At 35.7% G+C, this 19,301-nt stretch overlaps 4 protein-coding genes across 7 annotated transcripts; 3 read left to right on the top strand and 1 right to left on the bottom strand.

Moving 5' to 3' along the window:
- Positions 1 to 724: 724 nt before the first annotated feature.
- On the bottom strand, positions 725 to 1,638 carry LOC135797184 (keratin-associated protein 6-2-like). Its single transcript, XM_065309418.1, has 2 exons — positions 1,369 to 1,638; positions 725 to 1,298 (listed from the first exon to the last, which is right to left on the bottom strand). The coding sequence occupies exons 1-2, from the start codon at positions 1,572 to 1,574 to the stop codon at positions 869 to 871; spliced, it is 636 nt and encodes a 211-aa protein (XP_065165490.1). The 5' UTR covers positions 1,575 to 1,638; the 3' UTR covers positions 725 to 868.
- A 3,550-nt stretch (positions 1,639 to 5,188) lies between these two features.
- Naam (Nicotinamide amidase) lies at positions 5,189 to 10,413 on the top strand. The gene is made up of 5 exons (XM_065309031.1): positions 5,189 to 5,796; positions 8,412 to 8,598; positions 8,773 to 9,141; positions 9,791 to 9,959; positions 10,049 to 10,413. Exons 1-5 carry the CDS (start codon positions 5,714 to 5,716, stop codon positions 10,279 to 10,281), a joined length of 1,041 nt encoding a protein of 346 aa, XP_065165103.1. The 5' UTR covers positions 5,189 to 5,713; the 3' UTR covers positions 10,282 to 10,413.
- Positions 10,414 to 11,013: 600 nt separating this feature from the next.
- GluClalpha (glycine receptor alpha 1) lies at positions 11,014 to 16,896 on the top strand. 4 transcript variants are annotated; one of them, XM_065309028.1, is made up of 9 exons: positions 11,014 to 11,356; positions 11,417 to 11,529; positions 12,984 to 13,054; positions 13,718 to 13,941; positions 13,999 to 14,081; positions 14,147 to 14,281; positions 14,347 to 14,499; positions 14,569 to 14,849; positions 15,244 to 16,896. In XM_065309028.1, the coding sequence occupies exons 1-9, from the start codon at positions 11,304 to 11,306 to the stop codon at positions 15,472 to 15,474; spliced, it is 1,344 nt and encodes a 447-aa protein (XP_065165100.1). In that variant the 5' UTR covers positions 11,014 to 11,303; the 3' UTR covers positions 15,475 to 16,896. The 4 variants fall into 4 exon arrangements, with proteins under 4 accessions (XP_065165100.1, XP_065165099.1, XP_065165102.1 ...); XM_065309027.1 differs by having other exon boundaries at positions 12,978 to 13,054; XM_065309030.1 differs by lacking the exon at positions 12,984 to 13,054 and adding an exon at positions 12,433 to 12,500.
- A 1,506-nt stretch (positions 16,897 to 18,402) lies between these two features.
- LOC135797439 (calcium-binding protein P-like) lies at positions 18,403 to 19,089 on the top strand. The gene has a single exon (XM_065309804.1). It carries the CDS (start codon positions 18,403 to 18,405, stop codon positions 19,087 to 19,089), a length of 687 nt encoding a protein of 228 aa, XP_065165876.1.
- Positions 19,090 to 19,301: the final 212 nt, after the last annotated feature.

Below are 19,301 nucleotides of genomic sequence, written 5' to 3'. Positions count from 1 at the left end.
TAAATTTTTATTTTATTTAATTTTGTTTTGTTTATAACTATGCAAATAATTGTTTGTTTGACTTACAATTTACAACATACATGAAGAATTTAATATGGAAGCAATGGGTAAAAGAATCATGATTGTATCTTTGTTCGTTTACGAGTAATTAATTAATAACTAAAACGTTGCAATTTAGTTATATTAGACCGGTATACTTGACTTAAGACATTTAACCTTAAAACCATACTTAAATATTAAATAAGTCAACTTTATATTATCTAACCTATAAATTCTAACCTAAAATATTGAAATATCACTCTAAAAGAGCATCCATTTTTGATTAGCACTCAAAAAGTCGTAAAACTATAAAACTAAACAGCAATAACCTCTTAGAATATTTTACAACGTGCAAAATCCCAAGAGGAAACATTTAAAGTTGCATAACCTGCATAAAAGTGATAAATGGCGGACATTTGCTTCCATTTTAAAAACCTGATCTTTATGTCGAGCAAATATTACACGCGTTGAGTGTATATGCACGTAGGTACATATTTTGTGTGCGACAAACGGCCGTGAACTAAAATTTTCTCTTTTTCATTTTATTTTTACTCCGACTCAAGGTAATCCTGAATTATCATCTTCAAAAGCAGTTTATGCATCATCAAAAAAGTAAAAAATAAAAATAATCATTAACTATAGTATAGGATATTAAATAAATCTGGAGTTAATTATAAGTCGTATGTTAAGAGTATTGAACACACTTTGTTTAATTAAGCGTCAATAATTTACAGTAAAATCAGTTCTGTTTAAATTTACATTACATCATAGAAAATTTTGAGGTGATTGCATCGAATGGCGTTTCATGAATTAATTTTTGGTGATGGGATTACCAGTTGTTGTAGCCGCCATAGCCGCTATAACCGGAAGTACCATAACCTCCATAACCTCCTCCATAACCTCCTCCGTAACCACCATAGCTATTTCCATAAGAGTTGCCGTAACCCTTACCGTAGCCACCGATACCTGCGTTTAGAGAGAAACCAATTCCGGAGTATCCGTTGCCATAACCATGACCATAACCTCCATAATTGTTGCCGTAACCACCATAACCGCCATAACCACCATAGTTATGACCGTATCCACCGTAATTATGGCCGTATCCGCCGTAATTGTGACCGTATCCCCCGTAGTTGTTTCCATAACCTCCATAACCGCCATAACCTCCATAACCTCCATAACCACGACCATAACCTGAAAGGGATTTAGCTGCAAGAAGACCAGCTCCACCTACAAGCGCGGTTTTAGCAGCAACAGCACTATAATAACAAAAACAAAATTAATTTTTATTTTAAATTAATAAAATTAAACAAAATGGCGTCTTTTTACCCAAGTCCCAACACGCCAATCTTCGCCAGTGCTAATTTCCCAATCAATCGTTTATCCCTAGCACCATCAGTGACATCCCCTTGGTATTGTGTGTTTTCTTCAATAGACGCCAAACTTTCTTGGTTGTTTTCTACATTTTGTTGCGATTCTTGAGCAATGGATACACCAACAGCGCACAAAAGCGCAACACACACCAAATATTTCATGATGACGATGGTATACTGAATGGTTGCTTCGAACTGATTAAAATGACTTAAAAATCCCTCGATTTTATACGCGCTGCTCCTTCTCCATGCGAGAAAAACTCGTTCCTTCCTTCGACTGTCATGGCCGCCGCGGCCCAAACCCACTGAGTGTGATCATTGAGAATTCCCACACCGGCTTCACATTTTATGTTGTACGTTTTGTGACTTGGCGACTTGCTAAATTTCCAGCAAGGACATCATGTGTATCCGTGTGTATGTGTGAGTAAATAGAAGACACTGAATAAGAACAAATAAAACACACACACACAACGCGAAACAAACGAACAATTCAAGTGGATATATTGCGACAATTGTCATGTTATCAGTTATTGCAAACTTTCGTTTGATTTGGTTGCTGTATAGGTGTATTATTCATTAGAATGCACATAACCTAGTTTAAAGGATATTTGACAACCGAAAAAAGAGGAAACGTGATAAAGTGATAATGTTTTAGTTTGGGTGCAAGGCACGTTCAGCGTTTTGGAATATGAGTGACATTGAATGACGTCCGTTTCCGATAGGCGCGAACAACAATTGAAAACTGCGAAATGATTGCGCCATTTTTTCGCGGCACGTGTGTGTGATGGTCTCCGGGGCGATGTTGAGATGTGAGATGTTGCTAATCGAGCAAATAGATTCGGTTTTCGGGCATCGACTTTGAGCGCGTAAGCGTAGGCTAATATTTGTTTTAATGGTTGTCTTTTTTGGGAGGTGCTAAGTGAATATGATGGCATAATGTAATTCACGAAAACACTAATGAATTACAATCACAATTATCGTGGTTTTTAAATTATTCTAGTTGGGAAAAAATCGGTTGACTTTGAAGAAGTTTTAAAGGCGTAAATATTAATATTTTGAAAAAATTTAAATTTCAGGAGATTATTTAACTTAATATCTATCAGATAATATATTTTTGTAAATATTTAATTATTATTTTAATTGTTATAAGCTTTTTAAAGAAAAAAAGCGCAAAATTAGGAAATTTTGTTAAAAAATTTATGCATCAACTTTAAAGTGTTATACATTTGTTTTAGGTCATATTAATGACAAACTAAAAATTTTATACGTTAGTTTAGTTAATTATCTATGTGATAAGACCATAAAATCTTATATTTAATAAAAATTTACCTTCTAAAATAAATTTTAAAGAAAAAAGCAAAAAATTAGAAAAATTATGTCAGAAAACTTAAGCATCAACTTTAAAGTGTTATAAATTTGTTGTTAGTTATGTTAATAACAAACTATAAATTTTATAGGATAGCATAGTTAATTATGTTTGTGATAACACCATAAAATCTTATATTTAACAAAAATTTACCTTTTAAAATAAATTTTAAAGAAAGAAAGCAAATTTTCTTGAAAAATTTCAACAATTTGTTTAAATCATTATAACTTTTTAACAACAATATTGATAAAAACAAAATTTACCCATCTTATTCTCTATAAAATTACCTTTTAAATACTGCTTCATTCAATATTCTACCACTTCTAAAACATGAGTTATTCCACTTTAAACATGTACTTTAAAAATTAACCGTTTCTGTTGTCTCTGCTCATAATCCCCATTAGTATTCATCATGATCTGTCAAAAACTCACAAAATACGATCACCGTAAATGCGCAAAATTTCCAGAAAACATCCGGGTGTACATGTGTCTCACAAGCCATAAGACAGGTTCACAACCTGTTTGTCCTCTAGGTGAAGAACACCTTTATGGCGCGCGGCGACATTTGAAACGAATTCGAAGCCATCCATATTGTTGAATAATTTTATTGTTGAATTAATTTACAAGCCAAGCATCGAATGCTAAACTCAATCGGTTACATGTGATACATTCTTGTGGTTTTTTTTTATTGAGGATAGCTTCAATGTCATCGTGAAATTTCATTCAAAAGTTCGAAATTGCAGAGAGTAGAGAGAAGAGAGTTAAAAGTCAAAGTCACGTCGAGCGTGAATCTCCTTGACATACGTGACATAACCGTAATACATTACGCATAAATTATTTAAAGCCGAAAAAGTTTATAAAGTTTACATTATTCACAAAATGAATGGTTTTGTGATATGATGGAAATATTCATGATATTATTCAGATATTGTTTATTTGGGTCATATCGATACCATCGAGATCAATAAAAATTAAAAATGCATTAATTCGGTTAATATACAGGGTGTTTAGTATTTTTATATACTTTTTTATTGTTTTTTATGTTTTTTTGAATAAATATTAAATTTTATTTATTCTAGAAGCGAGTGCTGGACGGGAAAAAAGATGTAAACTTCAAAGAATAAACAGATGAGTTGAAAAATGCTTCCAGACCTGTTTTTGCTCGCGTTGACGTTTTTTTCTTATTATTTGTGCATGGTGCAACCGGCATTTTTATTGTCTGCACTGCGGTGGTGTCCTTGCAATGAAAAACGATCGTAACGAACAATCAGTGTTTCATAAAGCTCTTCTTACAATGTAAAATATACTCGTAAAGACAATTGAGTATTATTCAATTCGATGGTATAAGAAGTAGTATTAATATGTAGTTAGTATTGTGTGTTGCATATACTCGCAGTCTGCTTGTTTTTATTTTGTGTTGAGAAAAAACTTATTATTGCACATATTATGTAAACATTACGGACGTCATAAAAACTGTTTATCAGTTCAATAATGCACGTATTATATTGGTGTGGAGAGTGTTATCGCTGCGATAAGAACAGCTGCTCAAATTCAGTTTTAAAATTGAAAGTATAGTCGCAGCATGGTGGAATTTAAATGAAAGTGTTTAGTTTTTTGTTGATTATTCATAAACTATTAGTGATAAAGTTGTGATTGTTTTAAAAATATGTTTAGATTTAAATTCTGCATCAACTACATAAAAATCATATTTGTGGATTAATTAGATAATAAGTTATAAACAATTAAAATTGATTTTTGAAATTTTTTTCATATAAATTGATAAAAATTGCTTTGTATCTTTTGATAATAAAATGTTATAAATTAAATCTTTTTATTATACTATGCAGCATTTAATACTATATAGATTGGTGAAGAATTTGTTGATTTAAAGTAATTAGTTTTTGAGTAATTAATAATTTAGTAACCTAAAGCATTATTTGTTTTATATTCGCGACGTGATGGTTTTTATGGATAAATCAAAAACTATTTGTGCTATAGTTATAATTCTTTCATAAATATATTCAGAATTAAATTCTATATCTACTATGAAAAATTCATATTTATGAATTAATTACACAAAAAGTTATAAACAATTTAAATTAAATTTTTAATATATTTTAAAAGAAATTATTACAAATCGCCCTATATCTCTTGATAATACCATATAATCAATAAAATCTGATTACAATACGACGCAGAATTTAATACTGAATAAACTGATGAAGAAATTATTGATTTAAACTAATTACTTTTCTCGTAATTCGCAATTTAGTAACCTAAAGCATTATTTGTTTAACATTCGCGCCGTGACTATATAAACACGTTTCCACAGTGACTTCCTGTGATTCCCGCGTTTAATTATCGCACAAACACAAACATTTACATAACGCAGCCGCGCCTCGTGTGTTTGTGTTGTTTTGCTTAGTTCTATTCACAATACGCATATTTTAATAGGTAGACACGGTGTGGTACTTCATTACACGTCCATAAGTCGTCAGGTTCAATCGATCGCGAGTGCTCGATGTGAACTAGCCATTCAATATCAACATATCATCAACATTGTGCCGGAGGTTAAGCCGCTAAACCGCCGACTAAAATTAAAGCTTTGTGCTTTCAAATCACGTGCACAAAGCGAATCTCAAGTGAACTGTGAACTTCAACACAACACCTTTTTGATAATAATAGCCTTGATTTTCTGATAGGCGATTGATGCCCAACTGTTTGGCTGTTAACCTAAGAAAGCGTTTTGTGTGCGGCAAGTTGGCGCGCTTTTTTATTCGTTGCTGAAGTTGCAGGGAGTTGTTCGTGAGGGTAGCGAGGCCTACTACCCCCCTCGTGCCAGGCACAAAGGGTTACGCCGTGCTGTTACCGCGTTACCGGTTTGCCAAAGTTTGATACTTTTGATAGCGGACTGCTTTTTCGGCCCTTTGGAGTCATGGCGGTGGATGGCATTGATCTAGTCGGGTGCGAATTCGACTGCAGCATGGACGCGTGCTTCACGGCGTTTGATAAGAACGGGTAAGTCAGCTAGAATCAAGATTAAGTCGAGAAGCATGTTTGACTTACTTAAATCATGCAAGCGATAGTTTTTCGCTGATAACTCCTAAACTAAAAAAGATACAATAACAAATTTTACATCAAATTATTCATTATTAAATTCTACATCTAATTATCTAGAGATTTTTAAAGTATCACATTTTGTTTAAAAGTTATTTAGGTTTTTGTAATAATTTTTGAAAATTTAATAAAATTATTTTAATAGCCTATAATTTCGGTTGTAATAACAAATATGACTTCATATTTGATGTGGTAGATGCATAATTTAATACTAGATATATGTATGAAAGAATGAAGATGATATCATGTTTTGTTATTGAGTTATTAATTAAAAACTGAGAGAAATCATTTTTGGTTGCGTCGAGTCATCGCTTTCATTACGCGCAGCGGTCTTAACCGCGCCGATACAAACTATCACTCAGTTATTTCGTCATAACTTTTAAACTAATAAAGCTAGGATGATAAATCTTTCAGAATTGGATTTCATATTAAATTCCGCATCTAATAATGCAAACATTTTATTTATAACAATATTTTATTATTAATTATTCGCATTTAAACTTGATTTTTGTATTTTTTTAATAAAATCAACTTCAACACCTTGTAACTTTTTTTGTGATAACAAATTTTATTAAAAATAACTTCAATATGATTTAGAATTTAATACAGAAAATATTTATGAAAGATTTATAAATGTACCTCTTTTCGTTTTCGAGTTATACCAAAAAAACTACACAAAAACACAATTTTTCCTTTTTTAGACACTTATTCTTAACTTATGCACTTTCTCGCACACAAAAACAAATTAGTCGCACTGTAAATATTTTCTACGTTATTATAATTAATTGCCAGTTGTGCTTGTCGCTGCAAAAACAGATTTGCGCTTTGTCTGCAAAGTTGTGCGTTCGAAATGCACAATTAAAGTCGCATTATGAGGATTTATGAGGGTTTGGCAGAGTTCGCAGGTTGAGGTTGAAGCCGCGCGCGGCTTGTTACCGGCGTTAATTACGAACAATCGATATTTGCATATTACGTTCCATGATTACCACCGAATTGCATGATTACTGCGCGTCAAATCACGCTTCATGTCTGTTCGATTACAATTTCACCGGTGCTTGGGTGCAATATTGCGAATTACTGTCGCAGCGCAAAGCGAAAGTCGCAATCAACAATCAATTCTTAATTACGAATTTATTACACACTGTATATTTTCGTAAATTAATATAAATTGATTGAGTTGGGTCACACATGGTTGATTTTTTGCGGTAAAACGTAATTGTTTGATTTAACAATGATTAATTTTATTTAAACCGCACCTTTACTCTTTTATTAATCTGTTCGTTTAGTTTTTTGTTAATTATTCAACTATTATACTACTATAACTACTATCAACTATATAAACTATTTGTGATAACGTTGTGATTCTTTCAAAAATTGATTTAGAATTAAATTCTGCATCCACTACAAAAAATTCATATTTGTGGATTAATTAGATAATAAGTTATAAACGATTAAAGTTGATTTTTAAATTTTTTTAAAGAAATTACTACAAATTGCTTGGTATCTTTTTATAATCAAACATTATCAATTAAATCTTTTTATTGTATGATGCAGAATTTAATACTAAATAGATTAGTGAAGAATTTGTTGATTTAAAATGATTAGTTTTTGAGTAATTAATAATTTAGTAAACTAAATCATTATTTGTTTTATATTCGCGCCGTCACTATTTTTGCTGATAATTCGAAAACTATTTGCGATAAAGTTGTGATTCTTTCGAAAATGGGTTTAGAATTAAATTCTGTATCCACTACCTAAAATTCATATTCATGGATTAATTTGATAATAAGTTATTAACAATTAAAGTTGATTTTTGAAAATTTTTTAAAAGAAAGTAATACAAATTGCTTTGTATCTTTTGATAATGAAATAATATCAAATAAATCTTTATACTGTATGATGCAGAATTTAATACTAAATAGATTAGTGAAGAATTTATTGATTTAAAATAATTAGTTTTTGAGTAATTAATAATTTAGTAACCTAAAGCATTATTCGTTTTATATTCGAGCCGTGATAATTCAAAAACTATTTATGTTAAAGCTATGATTTTTTCGCCAATATATTCAGCATTAAATTCTACAACAACAGCAAAAAAAATCACAACAATGACTAATTTTATTTAAACCGCACCTTTACTGTTTCATTAATCTATTCGCAGAAAGAATAAAAATACAAGATTACATCATGCAACAATATTGAGCGTTTGTGATGTTTAACTCCAGCCGGTTTTTACACTTTTGATTCCATTTTGAATTTTTTAATTAAACTCAGTTTGCGCTTGTTATCCTCCGGCTTTCGTGTGTTAATTGGACGCGCCGCCGGAAACGCAAACACAGACACAAAAAAAAACTTCCGCTGCACGCGAAGCCACCAACAATGGCAAGACCGAAAACAAAAACGCCTAAAACTAAATTTAAACACAAAACACTTTAAATTACAATACGCATGCAACAACCCACATAACCTACAATACATTACATCAACCTAACCTCAATTGTCCACTATTATTCCAGCGATGGAAAATTAGACATTGACGAATTTCGTCTCATCACGCGTGCGTTATTCCGAAATGACCGTGGAAGAATCTACACGCTGGAAGAAGAAAAACTCAAGGAGATCTTCAATGTTTTCGATCAAAATGGCGATGGATACATTGACATCGACGAATTTACATTCTGCTGGAATCATTGGATTAAAATCGTGAGTCAACATAAAAATAGAAATAAATTGCATTAAAATTCCATTACCGACGGAAATTGCATTATCTCACGTAGTCTGTGTGCAAACCACCCCATGGTAAACAACCCCTAACCTTTAAAAGCAAGTTTTATTGAATTAATTTACTTTTATCTACTTTTTTCCATTTCTCCATAGATTGTGCGCCCAATCGCAGTGTTTTTAATCATCGACGTCCAAAATGACTTCATAAGCGGCACGCTAAACATCAGCAATTGCTCAGCTCAACAAAATGGTTTTGAGGTTATCGAACCGATCAATCGCATATTGGAAACAGTGCAATTCGACGCTGTCTTCTACTCGTTGGATTGGCATCCCAGTGATCATGTGTCTTTCATCGACAACATAAAACTGCGAGAAATCCATCCGGAGAGTCCATTAATGGCCGACAACGCAAAAACCTACGATACGGTCATTTTCGCTGGGCCACCACCGATGAAACAACGTCTATGGCCGCGACATTGTGTGCAGGACACGTGGGGATCCGAACTACACAAAGATTTAAAGGTTTTTATGTTTGTTATTACAGAAAAAGTCAAAACATTTGTCTAGGTGATTTGGTTTTTTTGGCGCGCCGCCATTCGACAAATTGAACGTTTTGTGCGCCGCTAATGGCGCCACCTTTGTTGCCACGTGGCGTATCATTAATCATCAAAAATCAAAAAATACTTTTTAGTCGGTGCTAAAAAGGTCAAAAGGCTTTCGCTTTTCGTATTAAAAAATGCATGCAGGGTTGCGTCGAGTGTCTCGAGTGCGAAAAAGGTCTAGTGGCTGTAAATCAACTAGAGTACTGTGTTTTTTTTGCAATATTTAAGAGAACAATGAACCATACGCATATACAAAAGCACCAAAAAATATACAGGGTGTTTCTTCAAATTTATCAACAAAAAAATTACTTTTGTTTAACTTATAATTATTTCACCATTTCGCTTTATGGAGATAAATATTTGCACAGATAAATCATATTTCCGTCGGTTGGTTGTCTGCGTGGAGACAAATCGATGATCTTATTTTTCGGCGCCGCATTTCTAGCATTTCCAAACGCATACAAACATTCCGTTCTATTTTCAGTCGCTTACGCCGAAGAGAATGTCTTTTCGGTTTGTTTTGGATCTAATTTTACCGAATTTATTGCGATATCTTTATATTTTGGCAGGTATTGAATAACGCTATCAAGGTGTACAAAGGCACTAACCCCGAGGTGGATTCCTACTCGGTGTTCTGGGATAATAAAAAATTAACCGAGACGACGCTCAGTGCGCAGCTACGCATGAAGAATGCGACGGATATTTATATCTGCGGGTTGGCATACGATGTCTGTGTGGGTATGTAATAGATAAAAATAGTTTTTATGTCCGCCATTTTTTTTTTCTTCAAAAATTTTTGATTTTTTTGTTTTTGTTTTTTGTTTTAGGGGCTACAGCAGTGGATGCTTTAGCAATTGGTTACCGTACCATATTAATGGATGATTGTAGCCGTGGAGTGGATCTACTCGACATTGAGAAGACGAAGAACACGGTGGTGAAGAACAATGGCGTGATTGTAAACTCGGATCAAGTCAAGGCGATGGTCGAGGGGCGAGATCGACGCCCGGAACTCGGGTATAAACTCGCCATGGAGCTGAAAGCTAATTTAGTTTCGTCATAAATTTAGAATCTTGCCTTACAGAAGAAAAAAACAACAGTATTTTTAGGTTAGGTTAGGTTATATTAGGTGATAGATGCGTTTACTCTTGGGTTTTGTTCTGTGTTGTGTGGCCGAATAAAGAAATTAGTTTTACATCCGTTTTTCCGCCTCTGGTAATTACGCGCCGAGTGTGCGAAGGGAAATTGGTGTTTGGCATGCAAATGTCGAGAGGTGGAGCGAGGTTAATAACGAAATCTCGGCGAGCATCACCACCCCGTACCACCTGGTACCACACTGGTACTGAACAAGTGAAAAACAAACACACACACACATATATTAGGTTCTAGGGTGTCGTTCTGTGGAAAGTCCTGCAGCGTTGCTTCACCTGCAGGAAGAGAGGGGATGTGATTCCGTGCCGCAGGAGCGGATGACGTCACGCCAAACACGTTTGACGTCATTGAATGGGGCAGGGACCGTTGGATAAAGACACAACTTTTTTTGTTTTTTGTTTTTTGAGTTAAAGCAGGTCACTATTACTTCTTTTCTTTTCTTTTTTTTTTTTGTTTGTTTGTTTGAGGTTATATTCTGTATTTCCCACGAGGATAATATTGCATAAGCTGGAATTGTAGCTTACAACGATTTCATTCCTGGAATATTATGTATGCCCACGACCTCCTCTCGCATTTGGGTTATTGGGGAACCTGGCGGCTGGTGGGGAGAAGTCCCGGGCCGTGCGCGACGCTCGCGACGCCCGCGCACACACACCGTCCGACGCCGCGAGGCGTTGATCAATACGCGTCCGCATCTCCGCGCTCTCGAGTCGTCGCCGCCGCCGCCGCCACCGCCACCAGCCGCCATCCGTGCGCCATCCTCACGAATTGTATCCTCTCATCTCTTCGCGATGCAGTGAGGCCATCGCCAGCGGGCAGTGTGTGCGTGTCGCGCGCGCGCGAGTGGTGTGTGCGTGCACCAGGAGTTCGATCGGAACGAGTGGTGACCGGATGTTGTGGTGGTGGTGAACAAGACAACGACGACGCTCCACGATGCACCTACACACCCTCTTTGTCATCGTACTGCATGTGCTTCATTTCTCATTGTAAGTCATTAGTAATTTATATAAAACTTAAATAAAAATTTGTTTTTTGATGTTTTAAAGCTGTGCAAATGTCAAAGTCAACTTCCGCGAGAAAGAGAAGGAGATCCTGGACCAGATCCTTGGCCCGGGACGGTACGATGCACGCATCCGACCCGCCGGCGTAAACGGCACAGGTGAGTCCCCCGCCTTTATCACTAAAAAAACGCCTTTGGTTTCAAAAATTTACCAAAAAAAAAAAAAACAACCAACAGATTTTAGTTTTGTGGTGGTTTTGTTTTCTTTTGTTTTCTCTGGTTTTGTTTGTTTTGTTTTTGGAAGCCTCGTCTCATAGGTCTCCGCCCAGCGAGCATAAACCTAGCGTAAACCAATGCTCGATCTGATTGTTAACTCTCTTGTGTCTTGTGTCCATCTCGCCACAGATGGGCCGGCCATCGTGCGAATAAATCTCTTTGTGCGCAGCATTGCGACGATTAGCGACATCAAGATGGTAAGTGGCGAGCACCCGCGGCATCGCAACTAACCGATATATAAACTATTAATATTAAAATAAAAATTCTTACACAAACCAATACCGTTCACGTGTTCAGTATGAGTTTGTAATGGAGTAGGCTTAGGAGTGACCCGCTTCAATCCAACCCAACAACACAAAACCTAACCTCAATTAACAACTACTACGCTAAAAATAAACAAATTCAAGTTGGATTGAAGCGGGTTGTAGCTGCAGTAGGTGAAAGTGATACATGACATGATTAGTTTTGTGATATGATTGCTGAATGCGTTTCTCTCCCCCGAATCGCGGGCGCTGATGATGATGATTGAAGGTAGTCGCAGTCGCTGCTCACCGCCGCCCCAAAAAAAAAACATAAGTGTGTGCTGCGTCGCTCATACCGGTGCCGGTGTAGCCTCATTGCCAAAGAATCAACATTCGTTTCCGTTACTGTCCATCTCTCTATCTACTTCTTCTTCTCTTCTACTTCTTCTTTAACAACAACAACAACAGCAAAAAAAAATATCCGTTGTTGACGCTATGCGGATTTGATGTGCAAACTAATGTGTGGTTCTTTTCACCTCGCCAGATGGCCCCGCTATTGTCAGGGTCAACATATTTGTGAGAAGTATCTCAAAGATTGATGACGTGACCATGGTAAGTGGCTGTTGGCAGCAGGGAATGACTAATCTAATACGATACATATATAAATATATACAAATACCTCTAAATATATATACATATTGATATTATAGTGTGTGTAGTGCCATGAATTGATTGATGATTTGATTATTTGATAATGATACTGATATGGTAGATTAGCTCATCTTCTCATCTCCTGTTCGGGGGCGGGACGGCGTACGTGTGTGCTTTCGGTGTTTTTTTTAAATCCACACCAAAACAATTCTATCTCTTTCATCATACAACAACAACAACAACCCCCCTTGAATGGCAATATATATATATATCTTTCATCGGACGTGTTTTTGATCATCCAAGTTTGTTTATGTTTTATGTAATTGACATTGATATGATTTATGCCCAATGCGAGACGTGATTGGGGTCCAGTACCAAGTACCTCAGTCAGTAATGAGCTGTTTGTGTTCTTTCTCTTCATCAATGTCTCTCTGCAAGACATAGGCGACGGGCCGACGATCGTATTCATCAACTTCTTTCTGCGTTCAATCAGCAAAATTGACGATTACAAAATGGTGAGTCGTGGGCTTTGCCAGTCATGTCAAGTATTTGGCACTTCGCGGGCGCTAATATTGTACATATATCTATGTCACCCACTTGTCACACATTCTTGTCTTATTCTTGATCAAGCGGATTCACTCATCACCATCATCATCATCAATCATGTACCAAATCATTTTTATCATCTCTCACGCCTAATTTTAAGACCAACAAGTGTACAAAATATTACTAACTGTACTAATTGCCGATCGGTTGCGTTCTCTCACGACCTGCACAAACTGGGGGTTGGGGAGCGGAGGTGTTGCAATGAGGGGCACCAGCACCAGCGCGAGCATGCGGTGTGGCGCTGCAGCCCCGGCGACTAACACGCGGTGTGAGCTGTGCATGACCTATTTTTCTCTCTATCGCTAGAAACTGTTTTTTACAACCAAAGCATTTACTTACCTTCTACCAATCAACCAAAAGACAAAGTGTAGATCTATGTGTACCTTTACTTTACTTTAACTATTTGCACTTTTGCTAGAGAGCAAATCATAGAAATTAGCAAAGCATTTGTAGATGTTGTTCTTGTTGATGTTGATGCATGCGTACGCCGTTGCATGGTATGCAATCCTTTTCACACACCACGCTATCGGAAAGCATACCTCGAATATGAGCTGATGCAATGTGGGTTGCAGGAGTACAGCGTGCAGTTGACGTTCCGTGAGCAGTGGCTGGACGAGCGGCTGAAATTCAACGACTTTGGGGGACGCCTCAAGTATTTAACTCTCACTGAAGGTAATCGGGTATGGATGCCTGATTTGTTCTTTTCCAACGAGAAGGAGGGACACTTTCACAACATTATTCTACCCAACGTTTACATTCGCATCTTTCCATATGGATCAGTACTCTACAGTATAAGGTAACCTATGATAACTTTAGTTTTCTTATTTTAACCTCACTTTTTTTTTATTCTTAGAATATCCCTAACGCTTTCGTGTCCTATGAATTTGAAACTCTACCCACTTGATCGACAGATATGTTCATTACGTATGGCAAGTTGTAAGTAAACATAACCTTTTTTTAAATAACCTAAAATTTAAAATAAAATTTTTGTGGTTATGTAGATGGTTGGACCACAGATGATTTAGTCTTTCTTTGGAAAGAAGGTGATCCTGTCCAGGTGGTGAAAAACTTACACCTACCACGCTTCACCCTAGAAAAATTCTTGACTGATTACTGCAACAGCAAAACCAACACAGGTACCATCCCCCATTTTTAAACATCAAACCCCCACTTAAAAACCAATTCTAACCTATTTTTATAGGAGAATACAGTTGCTTGAAGGTAGACCTCCTCTTCAAGCGTGAATTCAGTTACTACCTGATTCAAATCTACATCCCTTGCTGTATGTTGGTCATCGTGTCCTGGGTATCCTTCTGGCTCGATCAAGGAGCTGTACCAGCACGTGTATCATTAGGTAATTCTATCACCACCCCTACTTCCCAAAAAAATAAAAACACTAAATTTTATGGTTTTTATGGTTTAGGTGTGACCACTTTACTGACCATGGCCACACAGACATCTGGAATCAACGCATCACTACCTCCAGTCTCATACACGAAGGCCATCGATGTGTGGACAGGGGTATGTCTCACGTTTGTATTTGGGGCGTTACTGGAGTTCGCTCTGGTGAACTACGCATCTAGGTCGGACATGCATCGGGAGAATATGAAGAAACAAAGGAGGCAGTGTGAATTGGAACATGCTCAATCAATGGATGCCACTTCGGATCTGCTGGATACAGATAGCAATGCTACTTTTGCTATGGTAAGTCATAATTTGGGAGAAAATCAATTTAGGTTAGGTTAAGTTAGGTTTGGTTAGGTTTAGTTAGGTTAGGTTAGGTTAGGTTAGGTTAGGTTAGGTTAGGTTAGGTTAGGTTAGGTTAGGTTAGGAAATTCGGGAAAAAATTTGATGGTATGGTATAGCAATGCTACTTTTGCTATGGTAAGTCATAATTTGGAAGGAAATCAATTTAGATTAGGTTTGGTTAGGTTATGTTAGGTTTAGTTAGGTTAGATTAGGTTTGGTTAGGTTATGTTAGGTTTAGTTAGGTTAGATTAGATTAGATTAGATTAGGTTAGGTTAGGTTTAGTTAGGTTAGATTTGGTTAGGAAATTTGAGAAGATAATTTGATGGTATGGTTATTCCCTTGTTCCAGAAACCATTGGTACGTCATCCAGCTGATCCAATGAGCTTAGAAAAAGCGCGCCAGTGTGAAATCCACATGCAACCACGTCCGAACTGCTGCCGCACGTGGTTGTCCAAATTCCCAACACGATCAAAGCGCATCGATGTCATTTCGCGCATCACCTTCCCGCTGGTGTTCGCCCTCTTCAACGTCATCTACTGGTCAACCTATCTCTTCCGTGAGGACGGCGAGGACTCGTAAACAACTCGCCACTTCCCCCACTCCCCCAAAACTCTATAATCATCCTGCAATCATCCGAAATCCGATTCTGTTCAGAGAATATTGACGTATCCCACAGGACCTTCGCACTCAATTACTCATCGTGTTTACCGTCGCGAAGTTGTAGACTCTGCGTGCGTAGAATGCTTAGTCAATTGATCAAATCACTACTTAACGCCAGAAATTAATGTTTTTTTATTATATTTAAGTTTTTCGGTGGAGATTTAGTAATGATGATGTAGATATTGAATCAAATGCTTATACAGGGTGGTGTAGTTTATAAAACAAAACACAAGAAAACCAATCTCCGAACTGATCAGAGCCGCCATTAATACACGAGCTTTGTTGACGACGCCAATGACGCTCCTAAGTTCCTAAAAACTCAATTTTGATTTCGAATCGAATTTTAGCCTAAAATCGGAACCCTGTACACATAATGAATACACACACTCTCGATAAAGAAGAACTGATACATGCGCATGCGCAACATGCTCAGCCACTTACACACCACACACACACACACAACACTTACTCGTATAATATACTCGTATTCTCGTCTACGGCCAACATTCATGACTACATGTGTAATTATAATTCGTGTGTAAGACGATTGAAGTGTTTTTTATCTCTTATATATAGGTTTGGCCTTATCAACAGATTTTATATGAAGACAAAGAAAGCGACACATTCTCGACCGATACTTAAGACACATGTCTATATAAATATTATATATCTATGTTTATGATGATGATGATGATGAGGATATAATCGATGTTGTTTTGTTTTCATCGCGGATTGAATTTTTAACGATTGTTTCGAGTAGCGTGTCACAGCAAGACAAAAAAATGATTTATATATATATGAAGATATAAAAGAATCTATATAAAGAACACATATTTAAATAAAGATGACGACGATAAGGGTTCATGTGATTCCAGAGTATTGGAAGTTATGATAGGAAAATATTTATGGCGAAGAGGTACAAGATGAGGTTATGTAGCGTACACTTAGAGTGAAAAACCTTCTCTCTCTCTCTTTCTGAATCCATCTGTATCGATTCGTATCATGCACACACACACTCAGTTTGTATCGAATTTACTACTCTCTTGCGACAGGCGTGTGTTTATTCTTTCGTTGTGAAATCAATTAGAGAACAAAATATAACGTAAACGTTCGTGATTGTTACCGAAACGATAGTGAGTTGTAAGCATGCGGGAGGATGGAGACATTCAAGCAACAACAAACCAAGCGAAATCGAAATTTAAAAACATACAAAAAATTGTGAAGTGAAAAATAACAAAAAGATTTTTACGATAGAATTATTAAGCAGTTTGTGAATCTTGAAGAAATATATGACGATAAGGGTTAGGATTAGGGATATAATAAATGTGTTTTAAGTAAAAATCAAGTGGGAAATTTATTACTTACCTGTTTACAACACTTTGTATGCAGTTTTCTTTTCAGGAATGTTGATTTCTATGTAGTTACTTGGATTTAAAGTAGTTTTATGATGAATGTAGAGGTTATGAAGTGACATTGCAACGTTAGCGACACTAGCGACACTCGAAAACAGTATATTACGTATCCAGAGTGCAAAACATGCGATTTCTAAGGTATGCAACTCATTTTACACTATAAATATGTACTTTCAGTAGTTTCTTTACTTTTTTATTGCTTTAAAACTTACGTCGTTTGTTTTATTAATGTTCACTAAGAAAAATATGACAGATGACAAGGTTATGTTGCTGATTACTGTCAAAAGTAGTCGTGTTACATTGTGTGATGTCAAGGTCAACTGTTTTCCACACCACGATGTCAAAAACGTTCTCAAAATAAAATTAACTGTTTTTAACTCTACTTTACTGAACAGAAAACAATATTTTCTAATGTAGAAGTAGAAAAACATTTATTTTGGCTTGCAATTTATGCAAAACTCATTTATTTAAGTAAAAATTATTAAATTTTAGTATCCATAAGCAAATCCAATGAAATTTTATGCTTAACTCACCATGAAAATGAAAATTTTTGATTTTCTGCATGAATTATTACCCTACCACTTTTATTATAAGAATAAATTTATTATTTAGTAAAAGTCACATCAATTATATCTAAATTTATGATTATGACCGACATTCGCTTGCATACTACAACTTTTCACTGAAATATAAAAAGCTTTCGTCTATTTTTAGCTCTCTCCACTCGAATTCTCGTCGTAATTCCTGATTTGTTGATTTGTTGATTTCTTCATTCGTGCGCGAACCTTGACTTAGACTTGAGATTCCACTCGTGGGTGAAATGGCCGGTAATAAAATATCGAAACGAGCAAAGAGGAAAGCGAAAAAGCAAAAAAGCAAAAAAAGTATTTTACCGGAGTGCAGCAAACAGGAAAACATGCAAATCGATAAAGCCCACGATTCCAACACGACTATGAACATGAACATTAGTTATCGACGTGTATCAATAATAATACAACAGAAATAAAAATAGTAAATAAAAAACATGTAATTGAAGGTATTGTGATTTTTAAACACTAAGAAAAGACATCCACACTGTCTATAGGCGAATGTGTAATAACACTAATGATATTTTATATTATTCGTCGGATTTCCCTAATCTGTGTTATTAAATTTGCGAATGGAATATAAGTTATTCATTATCGCAAGTTTAGCTCACAGAACACAAGGTCAATCGACCTCAAACGACATAAGATCACATAAAATTATCCAAAATCGTAGGAAATGGAAAAAATTCAAGCAAAACCATCATAAGTCATATTAGAACATCATTATCAGTGTATACTAGAGTATAAAACAACTTGGATGAGTAAGAACAGCGTCAGTCATCGATCAATCCTACAACAAACAACAATTTAATATAATTTCATACAATTTTCTATAAAATTAAAATAAAATGCAATATTTAACATTTTATTCATTCATTATCTTAATATTAAGTGAATTAAGTGATATTGCTTCGTGTAAACCTCTAAAAACATCTGAAAGAGACACAAGAAGTGCCAGTAATGGTGGCATACCAGATCCAGGATTCAGTTATGGTTATGGTTATGGTTTCGACACTTTCCAACCTGATTTAAGCAGTTATCCAGGATATAAGTTTGATTATCCATATGAGGCAGGTGTATATTATAATTATCCTCATCAACATGATGTACCTGTACTTCAAGGTGGATTTGATTATAATCCTGCGAGATATCCTTATCAACCGGACTTCTCAAGTGGATATTACCCTGGATATCAACCTAATTATACTCCTGGGGGTCCTGGGTATGGAATACAACCTGGAGTACAACCAGGGATCATTCCTCCAGTGTCTTCAGTGACGCCTGTACCATATGATCCAGAATATCCTGGATATGTGAATAGACCAGTCACACCTGGTTATTATAACTATCCAGGTGGGTATCAAGCTGGAGTGATTAATAATCAGCCTACGATTGGTCCAAATTTGTTGTTGCCGGGTAGTAGAGGAGGACATAAACCTTTGAATCGTGTTCCATTGGGTGTGAATCCTGGGAAATCAAGTGGGGATTTGCCTCAGCCTAGTTTGTCATGGCAAATACCTAATAGACAATTTTGAATATAGAAGATTGAAGATGATATGATAGAAGTTGTAGAATTATTAATGTATGAATGTGTCCTTCATGTTGTGATTCATGTAATTTGTAATTTGTAATAATGTCACCGTAAACGCAGTTGTAGTTGTAATTCATGAGGAAATTGACAATTTTCACAATAAATGAATCATAATGTAATAAACGTGATGGTTGTTACTGAAAGTCACTTAAAACT

Source organism: Atheta coriaria, unplaced genomic scaffold (assembly GCF_025399875.1).
Source record: "Atheta coriaria isolate IRGN ID8LTWV9N9 unplaced genomic scaffold, Caltech_Dcor_3.1 hic_scaffold_8_pilon, whole genome shotgun sequence".
Taxonomy (NCBI): Eukaryota; Metazoa; Arthropoda; class Insecta; order Coleoptera; family Staphylinidae; genus Dalotia; species Dalotia coriaria.
The sequence above is the reverse complement of the archived record's forward strand: the minus strand, read 5'-3'. Positions and strand labels throughout refer to the sequence as shown.